The sequence below is a fragment of the Brachyistius frenatus genome, unplaced genomic scaffold (assembly GCF_029030835.1).
Source record: "Brachyistius frenatus isolate BFR_SWC_R1_liver_20210118 unplaced genomic scaffold, ASM2903083v1 Contig_163, whole genome shotgun sequence".
NCBI lineage: Eukaryota > Metazoa > Chordata > Actinopteri > Embiotocidae > Brachyistius > Brachyistius frenatus.
Window position 1 is genome coordinate 456321 of NW_027210762.1, and position 16180 is coordinate 472500.

General features: G+C 44.8%; 2 protein-coding genes across 2 annotated transcripts in view; one reads left to right on the plus strand and one right to left on the minus strand.

Annotated features, from left to right (window-relative positions):
* Positions 1 to 353: 353 nt before the first annotated feature.
* Positions 354 to 2407, plus strand: LOC138631709 (forkhead box C1-A-like). Its single transcript, XM_069716844.1, has one exon. It carries the CDS (start codon positions 620 to 622, stop codon positions 2048 to 2050), a length of 1431 nt encoding a protein of 476 aa, XP_069572945.1. The 5' UTR covers positions 354 to 619; the 3' UTR covers positions 2051 to 2407.
* A 5479-nt stretch (positions 2408 to 7886) lies between these two features.
* The window catches only part of gmds (GDP-mannose 4,6-dehydratase), a 146133-nt gene continuing 137839 nt past the window's right edge, over positions 7887 to 16180 (minus strand). Inside the window, exons 10-11 of the mRNA XM_069716826.1 lie at positions 9333 to 9401; positions 7887 to 8408 (exon numbers count right to left, since the gene is read on the minus strand). Coding sequence (XP_069572927.1) covers positions 8346 to 8408; positions 9333 to 9401 — 132 coding nt within the window. The 3' untranslated portion in view covers positions 7887 to 8345. The remainder of the gene's footprint in view (positions 8409 to 9332; positions 9402 to 16180) is intronic.

Consider the following 16180-nt stretch of genomic DNA (forward strand, 5'->3'; position numbering starts at 1 on the left):
CACACACACACACACACACAAACAATTAAATCACTTTCACCTTTTCAAAATTGATACATTCAGGTTATTTTTATGGCTGTCAATATGAAAATTTAATTGGAAATAATAAATGTCTCGCAATGTGGGTCATTAAGTGAAATGTTCGGCATGTTTTTGGGCACACCCTTAAAAGCGTTTTAATAACTCTTGAACTGGGAAGAAGGGGAAGGAGAGAGAGAGAGAGAGAGAGAGAGAGGGAGGGAGGGAGGTGGAGGAAGGGGGTGGGGGTAGTAACTTTTTTTTTTATCGCCATGCAGCTTTTCCACAGGTTCAATTGGATGATGGAGCACACACTCGGATTCGGGGTGGAGCAGCCCGAGCAGCCAAAAGGGAGGAAAATGTGAAGAGTAAAAAAAATAAAAAGAGTTCCTTGCTGTGTAGAGTCGCGCTCCTCCAGCCTTCTTAGTTTCCCAAATGTTCAGTGCAGCAGCGCGCGCTCTCTCCGGTTCACCGTGGCGGACTGTGGCTTGAAAAGGACTTCAAGAGGGGAAAAAGACCGAAGAGAGACGCGGAGCTCGCGCTGAAGTTGTGACACTCTCTGAGGGGAAGTAGTTTGGGGAGGTTTTACGCATTGCGCAGGATGCAGGCGCGCTACTCCGTCTCCAGTCCCAACTCTTTGGGAGTCGTGCCGTACATCAGCAGCGACCAGAGCTACTACCGGGCCGGCGGCGGATACACCGGAATGCCTGCGCCTATGAGCATGTACTCACACGCGGCCCACGACCAGTACCCGGCCAGCATGGCCCGGGCGTACGGACCGTACACCCCTCAGCACCAGCCGAAGGACATGGTCAAACCTCCCTACAGCTACATCGCCCTCATCACCATGGCGATCCAGAATTCACCGGAGAAGAAGGTCACCCTGAACGGGATTTATCAGTTTATCATGGAGAGGTTTCCCTTCTACCGGGACAACAAGCAGGGCTGGCAGAACAGCATACGGCACAATCTGTCCCTCAACGAGTGCTTTGTCAAAGTGCCCCGGGACGATAAGAAGCCCGGGAAGGGCAGCTACTGGACCCTGGACCCGGACTCCTACAACATGTTTGAGAACGGCAGCTTCCTACGGCGCCGGAGGAGGTTCAAAAAGAAGGACGTGCAGAAGGACAAGGAAGATCGGGACCGGCCGGGCAAGGATCCCTCAGCCCGCACCACGGGCCGGGACCAGGACCCGTCGGTGCAGGGCTCTCAACCGGTCCGGGTCCAGGATATAAAGACTGAGAACGGGACCTCCACGCCGCCTCAGGCCGCGTCCCCGACCCTGGGCGCCGTACCTAAGATCGAGAGCCCCGACAGCAGCAGCAGCATGTCAACAGGTAGCCCACACAGCATTCCGTCCACCAGGTCACTCAGCATGGACGGACCCGAGCACCACCACCACGGCCAGGTCCCGGCGCAGGGCTTCAGCGTGGACAACATCATGACCTCCATGCGGGGGTCTCCGCAGGCCGAGCTCTCCCCGCCTCTCATCGCCTCCTCTCGGACAGGTATCACCCTGTCCGAGAGGGGAGTTGAGCTGTCGCTCAACTACTCCCCCAACCAGACCTCCGCCTACAGCTCCACGACCTGCAACCAGAACGTCATCTCCACGAGCTCCAACGCGACCTATCACTGCAACATGCAAGCCATGAGCCTGTACGCGGGGGACCGGTCCTCCGGCGGCCACCTGGCGCCGTCCACCACCGTGGAGGAGGCTCTGCCCGACTACTGCATCACCACGACCACCGCGTCCCCGCTGGGGCACGGGAACCCGAGCCAGGCAGGCCAGGACGGCCACCACGGGCACCAGGGCCGGCTCGCGTCCTGGTACGGAGACCTGAGCCACTTGAGCCCGGGTTACCCGGCGCAGCAGCAGAACTTCCACTCAGTGCGGGAGATGTTTGAGTCCCAGCGGATCGGGCTGAACGGCTCCCCGGTCAACGGGAATAATAGCTGTCAGATGGCGTTCCCGTCCGGCCAGTCCATCTACCGCACCTCAGGAGCTTTTGTTTATGACTGCAGCAAGTTCTGAAAGCCAAATGTGTCTTTTAAATTAATAACTCTAATATATATTTTCTATATTTTTTTGTACTTTTGGTCTCTCAGTCACACTCCGAATGGACAGAGATTTTTCTTTTTCTTTTTTTTTGTCGAGAGATGTGTAACACCAAAAACACGTAAGTTTCCTTCCCTCTCACTTGGAGAATTGTTTATAAAGATGGCTCAAATACCAGCTTTTATGACTAGACTGTAAATTATAGCCTAATATAGTAATTTATTTTTTAGGAAAAGGGAGTGGTTGGATGTTGAGGACCAAACACTTTTTTTTTTCCAGTTTTCTTGTTGCTGCCTTTAATTGTCCCAGTTATTGTATAGAAATAGAGGAGGAAGGGGGAGGGGAGGGGAGGGGAGGGGGGCTTTGTAGCCTATATTGACTTATTTTATTCATTTTGTGTTATTTGTTAAGAACAATTTTGAAGGCATTACATTTTGTTTTGTTTAATAAAGTGCCGTCTATTTGATTTTAATTGGAGTGATTTATTAGTAATGTGATGCCAAAGGAGAAAAACAAAAGGGCACATTTAAATTGAATACACGTCAAAATGTATTTGAAATTAAGAGAATTTGAAATGTATTCAAAACATGATATATTCATGTTAAAGTCCCTGAAATTAGGGGCCACTGAAAATTGTAAATTTTTTTAAAGGACATGCGCAGTGTGTGCAGCGTTTTGTGCATGTAGGCTGTTTAAGTGAAAGGATGATTTGGATTTAATGCGGGAAAGAAAAAAAAATGATATGTAACGAAGTGATTAAAGCATCAGAGGGCATTTTTTTTTTTTGGTTGAAGAAGGAATATTAGATTATCTGTCTGCAGCTCTGCAGAGGCCAACATTTGGCTGCACGCTCCAGATTACTTTCAAAAATAAAACTAAAAAAGAAAAGAAGTAGAAACATTTTCCTTTCTTTCTTTTTTCAACTTTGTGCTTCAGTTTCACCTGCACGTTGAATATTTTCAGTCTCGGTGTAGTAGTAGTAAATAAATGCACGTGTGGCAGCAGCTCAGCAGTGCGGTTTGAAGTCACAAAAGGCCTTGTCAGCAAAACAAATCAGTCATTACAAACTGAGCAGGCTTCCGTCCGACTTCTGTTTGGGGACGATGAGAGGTTTTTTTCTTGGATGCAAAAAAAAGAAAGAAAGCTGCATTTATTTTGGATGAGTAGGTTTCGCCTGTTGACGCGTGATGATGGATGTTGATCGGTGATGGAGGGATACACGCAGCGCTGCAAGCATGGTCAGAGTCACAGCAGAGGCTGATTGAAATAATACTGCTGTCAGATGTTTATTTTATTTCACTACTTCCTTGATGATGTTTCACCTCCTCCACCTCCCAACCCCCACAGACACACTTTGAAGTGGGTTGTTTTTCCTTGTATTTCTATATAAGCAGGCAGATCCACATGCCAGTTTAAAAAAATAAATAAATTAAAAAAAAAATCATATTTAGAATTAACATTTTTTTTAAAACTATATTTTAATATAAAAACATATTTTAAAACACCGTTATGAATCATATAATAATGAGATTTGCAAAATGGTTTGGTCCATATAACGGCTGCCAGCGAAAGCTCAAACGTGACTCTTAATTTTAGGCCCACGTGGATGAAATTCTAATGAGTCAGTGAAGCTAAAAAAAAAAATTTGTAAAAAAATTCCTGCGCTTCCAAAACGCTCCCCAGAGTCAGCAGTCAGATGAGGGAGGCGAGCTCATTAAAACTCACGTAAACAAGGCGCTATTGGCTCTTCTGCTGCACCGTCTATACTACAGAGGAGGGGTGGGGTGGGGTGGGGTGGGGGGGGTTAAGTACGGCTCAGCTTGAATCTACCAATAAAAAAAAAACTAAAAAAAAAACCTCAAGGAAAAGCCTGTATTATTGCCTCTAAATACGCGTCCTTGTGATTGATGCGGCTCTTAAAGAGTCAGGAAGGAAAATCCAGTCACGCCGTTTTTCATTACGAGGACGAGACAGGAGGAGGTGAAGGAGGAGGTGAAGGAGGTCAGTGGAGAGGATGTCAACAATGCACTTTAGGGAAAGGACGGCGAGGAGGAGCCCGTGGTTAAAGCCTGTCACACTCCCTTATCTGCACCACCTTCCCGGGGCCTTCATGGTGCAGGACGAGGGGGGAGGGCAGGACGAGGGAGAGGGGGGTGGGCGGAGGGAGGGGAGGGGGAGACTGGGAGCTGCTTGTGGCAGTTTACAGGCCTGCAGTGCAATAATAATAATAATAATAATAATAATAATAAAAAAAAGCTCTTCAGGCGTATTTCAGTGCCTTAAAAAAGGGCTTTTTTAATTAAGGAGTTATTAGGTTATTGTGCCGTGTTGCGTTCAGGGTACTTTCATGTTGAGTTCAGCGTCACCAGCCTCTGGGGGAGGGGGGGGGGGGTTACGGCACCAGTTGTCTTGCAGATGTTCTTACATGGCGAAGCATGTTTTGATGCGGGTTAAAATGAAGCCAGATCAATGCGCAAGCGCCTTACTGCCATTTGTAAAGCAACCTGATAGTCCCCCCCCCCCCCACACTCACGCCATGTGTATTAAAGGTTTGGCACATATCGGAGCATTTAAGGGAAACATATCAAGCCGAAAAGCTCCTGAAATGATGTGTGGTGGGGCCTCAGATATTCGCACGGGAGCCATTTCTTAAATCATAAACAGGAACTATTTTCTCATAAAAGACACCGTGTGCCTCCTTAAACTGTTTCTTTTCCACCCAGAAAAAAACCCCTCAAAAACCCAAAGGCACCATCGACTTGAACCTATTTTTCATGCGCGTTAACTAACAACAACGGCTGCAGCTAAACTGTTTGACCTTATGTTGTCTCTGGCTTTTGAGTGATGAGTCAAAACCTGAATATCAAAAATAAACTTGGCGATCACTGCGCGCTTTGTGTCCAAATTAGGAGCAAAATCCCCTCCGAATTAAATATAATCACACTTCTGGGGCCTCAGAAAGCTTTTTAAATTAGTAAAAAAAATATACATTTTATATATATATATATCTATATATATAAATATACATATAAAAAAACTGCCAACTAGGTCTAACTGACAGTATATTAGTAGAATATTAGTTTCCAGATTAAAGGTGTTAAACTTTAGAACATGTTGTGGCTGTTTAACAACCAGACACTCAGACGGTCACCTCCTCACACTGCTCACCTCCTCACACTGCTCACCTCCTCACACTGCTCACACTGCTCACCTCTCCTGTCTCAGGTGTGCGTGCGTGTGCGTGTGCGCGCGTCTCAGGGGAGCAGAGCTGAATCCCTCCGTGCAGAAGCGATGATTGACTTCGCGTCTCTCGGTCTTTGATCCTGCAGGACTCCAACAGAGATTTAACTCGGAGGTTTTCTGCCTCATGTGTTGGGTGTTTTGTTTTTGTTGTTTTTTGTTTTTGTTTTCCGTGGTGTGTGTTGACGTCCGAAGAGTCCTATAATCTAGTTTACACAACAAACCAGTTAAAAGCCCTCAGAGGAGTGATTTTCATCATTTCAAGCTGCTGGCTGGATGAACTTCTGAACATTTTAAATCTTCCAGTTTAGAGGTTCATCTTGTCTCAAAAAAAATAATCTCGTTATTGATCAGTTAGTGACGTCACATTTTACAGATTTTTTATTTTTTTTTGTAGTTTGAGTTATTTTCAGTGTCACTAATGTCATATAATAGGCTCTATTTTTTTTATCCCCTTAATGTCCCAAACTTTTTTTTAAGCACACAGCCTCCACTGAAAGTTACATTTATATTTATTTAATTGAGCATCATATTTACTCGTGGAGGATTTTATTACTAATAAAAACATCCGTTTTTATTCAGCAGGAGGTGGATTAATCGTAAACGACAGGCTACCACAATCATCATGATTTAATTTCCCTCAGCATCTTTTTTCTGACTAATAGTTTATATTTTCTGCTGTTAAAAAGCATCTAAATACTCACTAAAGCTGCATTTAAAATCCACGTTTTTCTCTGAAGTTGCTGCTCCTTCCTGCCACTTTAATTGGATTATTTTCCCCGTAAATATTCCATTTCTATTAGATTTGACAGAAAATCAATGTAATATTCTGATTTTACAAGGAGTCCTAACCCCCGTGGCCCCCTCCTGAGTGAACATGGACCTCCAGAGCCGTTTAATCTCCTGAAAACGTTCCTTCAGCCGCGCGAGAGTTCGGATTTCCTCGTCTAAATCTCGATCAGCTTCCTTTCCTCGTGGCGCGGACAGAAGGAAGACCTGATCACGAGACTCGCCTAATTGTTGTCGAGGGACACGCGGTGCACCTGTGTGAGGCCTCGCGCTCAGTGGGTGTTTTCTGCTCTCATCGCGGTTTCAGAGGCCAAAAACAACAACAACAACAACAACAACAACAACGAGCTCAGAGCCGCACATGTGTTTCCAGTCGGACGCGGCGCTGTCCAGCGCGATCACAGAGCCTCCGAGCCGCGCTGAAGGTGTTGTGTCCCGCCAACAGACGGGGGAGATCCCGCCCCTCCTCGGACCGCTCGCCGGGACCTGCGGGGCTCCGCGTGCAAGTTGAATGTCGAACCGCTGCAGCTCCTTTTCTACCGGCGGTGGAGACTGTTTACTTTCACACTGCAGCTCACTTCAGGACAATTTGGACCCGTTTTGCACTTTCTGCTTCACCTTCACAACATTTAATATGGAAAAATATATTTTTAGTACTATTTATTTGGCAGCTTAAGCAGGTTAAGATTTTATATAAATGAAAGAAAATATTTTAAACGTGAGTTGAATGTTGCTTTATACAGAATTATCAAATAATTAAGTCAAATTAGATTCAACATTAAATGAATGGATCAGTAATAATACAATATTATACTTTTACTTTTGCTATTTGCTCCTAAATCGATTTACTTGTGTAGAATTTGAATGCATGACTTTTCCTTGAGTGTTTCTGCAATGGTGGTATTTATTGAAGGAGCAGATTACTTCTTCCATTACTGGTAAATCCGTCCAAAATACTTCAATACACAAATACAACAAGAGCTGTACTCCTGTTTATAGGCGCAAGGAAGGTTATTAAAAACTAAAATAATGGATTGGGTTGGAAAACAATGGAGATTTCTGGGTTATTGTGAAAAACGCATTGAAGGAATAAATGCTGACAGCAGATTGAAGATTTAGAAAGTAGTTCAGAGAAAGTTACCTCCGTTTGAATCCCGTTAATAAAGTGGCAAGAGATGATAATAAAAAAACAGAAGAACCACCATCAGGACCAGGTCCGCCCGGGTCCTGCTGGTCTACACGGTCACACTGCGTCCCCCGATATTTGGAGCAAGTCAGGAAAAAAAAAAAAGACATAAAAAAAAAAAAAAAAAAAAGGACAAGAGACGTTTGAGAGCTGAAAGTCTCAGACTCCGAGTCCGGAGAAAAACACACTTCCTGCCGAATAAAAGAGGGCAGTGTGCTCAGGAGTCAAAAAAACAAAAAAACAACTAAAAAAGACTGGAGACGGAGAAAGAAGAGAGGACACACACACACACACACACACACACACACACACACACACACACACACACACACACACACACACACACACACACACACACACACACACACACCTTACTCACCGAACCCACATACCTGCATTTTAAAAAACGTGGCCAAGGATCTGCTGCTTTTTCTTTTTCACGTCTCCTTTCTTCGGCCTACAAGGAGAAAAACATACAAACAAAAACATACAAACAAAACAAAAAGACACAACAACTTGTCAGCTCGCACAGACATCATGTTAATATTTCTATCAGCATCCTTGTTTATTAGAAAAAACAAAGTAAAAGACAACAGGTTAAAAGATCTGTCTTTATTCCAAATCATTTATTCATTTTAATAAAAGATAAAATCTTCAGTCGTTCTATTTTTTTTCTTCCATGTCTTCCTCTAATGGAAGAAAGTTTCAGCTTGGACACTTAAATCAGTTTGTTCACAATGAAAAGAAATGAACACAAATAAACCGTGAAACCTGCCATCTAAATAAAACGACGACATGATCAGTGTTGGAAATGTTAAAAAGGCCTTTCTGCTACAAATAAAAACAAATGTCAGAGACGGACTGAAAGGCAACGGACGGTTCACACTAACACCCCCCCCCCAAAAAAAAAAAAAAAAAAAGACACCATTACTTCAGTTGAAAAAAAGAAAAAGTCTTAAAAGGTCCCAAATAAAATCGAACATCCTTCCACTGAAGGTGTCGGTGATGAGCGCTGAGATTTTTCCCCCTCGCCCTGTTTTTTTTTTTTTTTTTTCTTCAGGCGTTCGGGTTCTTCTTCATGAGCTCGATGTCTGCGTCCACCATCTCCTTCACCAGCTCCTGCAGAGGAACACAGGAAGAGGTCGGAGAGATCGGCGTCCAAGAAATAAATCTCAGTAAGAGGCTGAGATTGTAAAAAACACAACAAACAAAAAAACAAAACGCTTCTGTTTGTTTGCATCGTGGTTGAAAGAAACCACCGCGAGAAAGCTATTCGGTCTGAATAAGTACACGTGTATTAGAGTGTTAAGACTGCCAGGGGTGGATAATAATCTATAATTTATGGTATCATGCTGGTATAATTTGAGCTCGGTGCTTCTTTGGCAGCTCTGAGAGTTAAAAAAAAGAAAAGAAAAAGAAAAGGTCCCGTACTAACAAATCAGGATTCAAGTATCTGTTTCTTTTCTCAGAAAAATTCCCGGTTCAAATGTTGGACGACTGGAGATTAATTTTCATTGGAAAACATGTCAAATATTCTGCAGAAAAAAAAAGAAAAAAAACTTTTTCTTTGGTATCAGCGGACTTTAAAAACGTTCGTCTCTTCCTGAAACTATAACATATTTTTTTTATGGCATATATTTTTGTTGTTGAATTTTTGCTGTCCTGTTTCATAACGTCTTTGTATTGAAAAGTTGCTGCTCTTAAATTGTTCCCACAGAACAGAAGTTTATCAGACGGATAGAAAACATGAAGGCACTCGGACATCAAACACATAAAAGCAGATCTCTTATTTCTTCTTTGCTGATTTGTTTGATTGACAGAAATATCCATATTTCTAATAAACATCATCATCATAATAATAATAATCCGGAGGCGCCGCTCGCTGCCTGAAAACCCTTATAGGGCTTCAAAAACATTCCTCCATCTGTCAGCTTTGATTTTTATTTTAGTTCTTTTTTTTTTTTTTTGGGAAGAGGGAGGTGGGGGCGTGATCGTTTCTATGGTTACGCAATATATAACTATATATTCATTCTGCACACGCACCTCAAACGTCACCTTCGGCTTCCAACCCAGCTTCTGATAGGCTTTGGTGCTGTCGCCCTGTAGGTAGTCCTGTTAGAGAGAAAGGAGGGAGGGGGGGGGGGGGAGGAAGAGAGAGAGAGAGATAAAGAAAAACAAATCATGTGTCACGTCTGATCTGACCGCTGGCGAGGAGGAGGAAGGAGGAGGAAGAGGAGGTGGGGGATCCTGCTGGTGTGTCGACCTGAGATGAAGACGATGTCTAAACGGGACGTCTTCAGCAGGATGCGAGGGATGGAGGGGTGAGGACTACTTTCTCTGTCACACACAATATATAGAAACACACACACACACACACACACACACACACACACACACACACACACACACACACACACACACACACACACACACACACACACACACACTCTATCTCCTCTCTCGGGGAAGAAGGAGGTCACAGAGTCTCGCTGGCCATCAATCCCACCTCCCCCCCCTCCCCCCCTCCCTCAGCTCCCCACCTCCTGATCTGTCCAGACGGCCCCCGTCGGTGCCAGAGCATGATGAATTGTGGGACTCTGGTGGTGTAACCCCCCCCCCCACCCCCTTCCTTCCAGCCCAGGACCCCCCCCCTCCCCCCGTTGTGTTTTGCACCGGGTTCAGGATCCAGTGAGACCCCTGCTTCAGACCACCAGAGAGACAGAAAAAAAGCGTGTTTTTTTAAAGCCTCCTTTCTTTCTCTTTCTCTCCGACTTCTATTTCCAGCTCCACGTCTGGTTTTCTTTTTTTCTTTTTTTCATCTGTCAAACGTCGGTCACACACATTTGTGTCAGAAACGTGTTGGCCTGCAGAAGCCTGTCGAAACAACGAGGCGGAAAGAGGAATCTTAATCCTGAAGTTTTTACCCCTAAATGAATGACCGACGTGAAGATGCGACAACGAGGACGTATTTATTTGGACTTTTAAAAAAAATAAATCTTCAGCAGATTCATTTTGTGGAGAAGTAGCTGTTCGTGCTGTGAAGGAAATCCCCGTTTCTCTTTTATTTGTTTGTTCTCTCTCGTTTTTAATGACACAGGCTGCGTGGCCAAAAGTATGCGGACACCTAAAACACAGCATCATATGAAAACTCATTTTTGATCAGGAATTTTTTTTCTGCCTTCGTCATTAAATGTATTAATAATAATTAGCTCCACCTCCTTTTTTTTTTTTTACCAGTTCCACATCCAGGCTTTGAGGCTGATTGTGTATCTGCTGACATCGGCTACACACAACACACATTACTCGAACATGAACAGGAAGTGACGCGTGCAGCGACGTACAGGACGGGGACGCGGAGGACGAGATCCGGCATGTGAGCACACGTTTGGTGTCCATGTGATGACGTGATCTTTCTTTAACGTGTTAAAGAAACAAAATTCAAAAGGGAACTCTGGGAAATTACATTTTAAGAACGATTTAATCATCACGATTAAAACAAACTTCTTCCTCCACGGTTCGTCGTGATGAGCGTTAGTGAGGTCCGACGTTGGGCGATAAGGCCCGGCTCACAGGCGGCCATGTTGGACGGGAGCGAAGGGGAGAGGGGGGGGGGTTCGGGGTCAGGACCGTTTCTGTCCGGGCAACGTCATGTTTCGACAAGTCGAAAGTGTTAAATATCACCGTATGCTGTCGTATTAATAATCCCAAACCAGCTCCGACTAGAAGTAAAGTGTAAAAACAGAGAGCCGTGTTATTATCCGACGCCGAACCTCTTGAAAACCTCTTTTTTTTTCTGGGTGATCTTATTACAGAGGAACGCACACAGCGGCGGCGGCGGCGGCGGCATAGTTCAACCTTTTAGAGAGCAGGGACCCTCATCCTCAAGAGAGGCTCAATCTCCTGATTACACACAAAAGGCAGGAACACCGAACGCACACCGAGAGAACAAGTACAGGCTGATTTTCTGACGCTGATCCGTTTCACATTATCGGGCCTCCGAGTTGGAAACCCCGGTTCGGTTCCGGGTGAGCGGCGCTTTTTATTTTTAAACCCGGTGTGCACATGAAAGCCTCATTTTCTCCTCCGCCTGCAACAAGCGGGGGGAACAAACAAGCTCTTTCTCGTGTGAGCCGAGCGCCGCGCATTACTCACAAAACCATTTATGGCCGCGGAGCCATAACTGGAAACATTTTCAAGACTTAATTACCTCCAAGCAACGAGACACAATTCATCACGGGGCTGAATGTAATTATTAAAGGGTCAATTCCTCCGCAATTACATCAAATAATCCACTCGCTTCGTAATTACATTGATTGGGGTGTTTTGTAACGGGGCGGGGCGGGGGGGGTTCGTATGTGCTTCGTACGCTTGTCATTGACTGTTTGCTCAAGTGGGCGGGGCTTGTCTGAGACGGATGCCCCCCCCCCACCCCCCCAAAAAAAAGGAAAAGAAAACAAACGTGGGAAAAATGGCCCGCTGCAGAGAAATGAGAAAAAAAAAAAATAGCTGAAGTCGCCTTTTGTTTGTTTTTTGTCGGCATGTGCAGTTCAAATGAACGGAAATAAATTTAAATAGCAAGAGTGAAACCACAGCGCGGGAGAAGACGCCAGCTGAACCAACATGTTAACTTCCTTAACGTTTTCTATCGTAAGATTCCTTTTAACAAAAAATAAAACCCATTACAGTGGAGATATTTAGTCTTCATGCAGTTTAGAGGGGGGAGAGTGTATCCCAGGTACTTTTCTCCAGCTGCTATCCAAATTACCTGGAAGCTGATGCTAGAAGCTGCAATTTACCAATGTTCCCTAAATGCGTCGCACGCGATCAGCGGATGCCAGCTACAGCCGAGCGGAGAACCACGGAGAAGCTCAACTTAAACAGACGCGTGGACCAAAAACGCGTTTCGAAACGTCGTTTTGTGAACGGCCGTTACGGAGCCACGAGTTCGGATATTAGCTGGCGCCATCTTTGCTAGTTCGGAGCGGTTTGGAGCAGGAAGTGACCATATTCGGAAAAGACGGATTATTTTCAGATTGTCGGCCAAAAAACCTACAAGAAGGAGCGACTTTAGCTGACAACACCCAGATAACTTGTAAAAAAAATGTTGTTATTGACTTTGTATTTCATGAGAAGTTGAATGGGAGTCTATGGAGGCTTTTTGGAGCCGACCTCTAGTGGCACTCGGTGGTACTGCAGCTTTAAGGCACTTCGGCATCATTTTTCAGCCCCGGAAGCTGACGTCCACTTTTTTTGTTTTGTTTTGTTTTGTTTTGTTTTGTTTTGTTTTGTTTATACAGTCTGTGGTTGGAAAAGAGTGAAATAATGTCCAAATTTACTGAAAACCTTTCTTCTGTGTAGTTTTTACTGTTCCAGGGTCGCGTCATCGCTGCGTGCGTCAGGGGTTTGACGTCGAGACCGAGACTTCACGTCCTCTGCTGAATCACCGCACTTTGGCCGGCTTCGCGATCCTTTTCACAGAAACGAAGCGTTGCCTCCAAACGGACCAAACCACAGAAACGAGCTGCGATGGAAATGGAGACGCGTGACGGAGACACGGAGCAGCGGGACTCCTTCGCGTCGGCCGCTCTGACGCTCGGCTCGACTGTTTTTGACCCGGATCTCCCGGCGTGACCTCCTTTCACCGCCAACCGGTGGGACCGAGTGTTCGGCCGTGAACCGCCGGGAGGGACGAGGCCAGGCGGGACGAGGCCAGGAGGGACGAGGCCAGGAGGGACGAGGCCAGGCGGGACGAGGCCAGGAGGGACGAGGCCAGGCGGGACGAGGCCAGGCGGGACGAGGCCAGGAGGGACGAGGCCAGGAGGCGAGCTCTTCTGTTTTTAAATGTTCGAACATAACAGACGACACGGACTCCAGAGCCGAATGTTCAGCCTCAGCCGGCAGCTCGGGAAAAAAAAAAAAAAAAATCCAGATTTTACGCACTGCAGACGACAAACCGCTGACACAGCGTTAACGCTGGCTGTGTCAGTGTATTTATTACATGCGTCTGAGCCGTGACCTCACATCCTTCTGTGGTGCTGGGAACCGGTTTCATTTGGCTGGAGGCTAATATGACTGTCAGGCTGAAGGTTTTATTCATTTCTCCAGTTATATATATATATATACATATGTACATATATATAAAAATCAAAAACAAAATAATCATTACTGTTGGAATAAAGTTTTACCACGGCGCGGTGCTTTTAATGTGACGGACCGTGACATGTTTTTTTTTCTATTTAATAATCCAGTTGACGCTTCAAGACACCTCGATGTGGGAAACGACTCAATACTTGTTGGAGAGCTGATTGATGTGTTGAAAAGCACCGAGAATCCAAAACTGTCACGTTTGAAAAAAAAGATCAAATATTTCTATCAAATAAGTATTATATGTGCCATTAAAGACTAAAGGAGGCAGAGGGACAACCGAACACAAGACACACCGCCAACCGCTGAGCCAAAGGAGCTCGCAGATCTGATTAGCTCGTAAACAACTGCGCGACTCGCGAGAAAGCTGCTAAAAGACGGAGCGCTGCGGCTGTTTGAGCAGAACGAGCGCAGCTTCAAACGCACGGCGGAAAATAAGCAACTTTAACGAAGGATGCGGCCAAATAACTGGATTCAGACGGAGCAGCGAAACCGCTGCCGCTAACATAAAGACCGGCGACCGGAGACGACGCGCTCACTGAAGCACAAACAATCTCTTGTTGTCGGAAAGTTCTCGGAAATAGAAAAATAAAATACAGACTGTTTACTTGAAATCGTTATTCATTGTCATGTTTTACATCTGTAGCCTATATTTTCAAACAGGGAAGAAAACCTGGTTTTGATTTTTAATTACAGATGTACAGATGTACAGATGTGTATATATATATATATATATATATATATATATGTATATGTGTGTATCGTGAACCTACAATTCCTACCCGAGGAGCAGGGCTGACAGGAAGTATAGAAAGCTGCGCCTTGTAATACATAATCATCACCGTCTTTGTCACGCCTGGCCTCGGAGAACAATCTCCATCCGTGACTGGCAGGAGAACATCTGTTGAAATCAGATTCTCGTCCGCTAAGTCGGCGTTCTTAGCGCGCGACCGCACGGTTCAGCATCCGGGAAGTTAAATCCGGCGTCTGGTCCTTCTCAAGCAGGATTTCTGCAGGTGACGGACAATCTCACCGTCTGCAGGAGCGAACCGCCCGGCGAAAAATAAAAACCGCTAACAAGAGCGCTCTGCGGCCGAGTGAACTCACCCCAAACAGAGCATGTAGCGAATAATTCAACACCAACCACTAACAGATGGGGGCGCGCAATATAATCTTCATATGGATCCGATTTGGAACCGGACCCAACATTTTTGGTACGTTCTGTTTTTTTTATTTAAAATAAAAAATTTAAAAAAAAAAGCGGCGTTCTGCCCTCCGTGTCTGAAAATACGAAGTAATAATAACAACAATTAAAAAAAAAAAAAAACACGGTGGAAAGAAAAGCTGAAAATTAGCCGTGACAAAATGCGTCCCCTCCGCTCGGCGAGCGTTGGACATATTTCACAGTTTAAAGACAACATGATCTGCCATCGAGGTCTCTGGAGGCCGACGTGGGTAGAAATGGAAAAAAGAGAAGCTTGTTTTTTGTTTTTTTTGTCACATTGGAAAATGAAACACCAAAGTTTTATTTGTTGTGATCCCTTAACACGAATACAGCGGTCACCAGAGTGATTACTGCTCTGGAAGCATTTGCACAGTTGTTCCTTGGAGATTTTTCCTGTCAGTTTTACCAGTTAAATATGAATCGTAGTTGACTTCCCTCCTTAAGTCGTCATGGTCGCACACTGGGACTTCTCACTTTCCAATAAACCGAGATTTTAAAGGTCTCATATTGTATAAATTTGGGTTTTTCTATCTCTTTTTTGGATTATAAAGCAGATCCGGCTGCAACACAAATAGCGTGAACGGGGCGAAACGGAGAGTCCGCCGAGAAACGCCTGTATTCAGCAACTTCCCTGAGTTTGTGATGTCACAAAGTCATGCTGATTTCATATGCCCGCGTCCGGCACCGCCCGCTGGCCATCCATTTATCCGGAGGAAAAGACTTGTTACCAAGAAGACAAAACAGAAAAAGCTCCGGAGAGTTTTTGTTATTTAAAGCGACAGAATATATTTTTAAGAAATCGAGAGTGAAAATAAAACAGTTAAAAGTGTCAAATATGGGACCTTTAAACTTTTGTAAACGTCTAATGATGTCCAAAAGTTAGCATTGCTCCACTGACTTCAATACCGAGCTTTAACATACGACGTATTGTTCAATTATGTAATTAAATATGTAATTAAATATTTTCTAGTAAGCCTCTTTTGTTGGTTTTAAAATATGTTTCTGATCGACCTGCTCTGCTCAGTTTATTTATTTTGAGTGGAAAGAAGAAATAAAAAAGCTCAAACATCCTCAAGAGACTCCTCTTCGTATCGTACTGGACAGGAAAATGTGAAAGCGTTGCCATTTCAAACAAAGACAAAACAAAGAGTGTTTTTGTCCGTCGAAAATCTAGCGATGGAAAAGAGGCCGTCTCCGACTGTAACCGGCTCATCCTTCACAAAACAATCTGGAATAATTAATACTTATTCCTGTATAATACTCGCTACGTCTTCCAGTCCCCCCCGCCCCCCCCTTCCCCCGCCCATCTTTTCCTGATACTATCCACTCTAATAAAGATGAAAAGCCATAAAAATAATCCGTAGAAATGCAGAAGTGAAGAGACGGATAGAGTGCGATCACGGCCCATAAAGCACAGCGGCAGTAAAAGGCACTCAGAGCAGGCATTTAACGCGAAGGAATTCTGGTATCACTGCGAGGCCTTTCAATAAATCAAGCAGCACACCGGGGATGACCCCCCCCC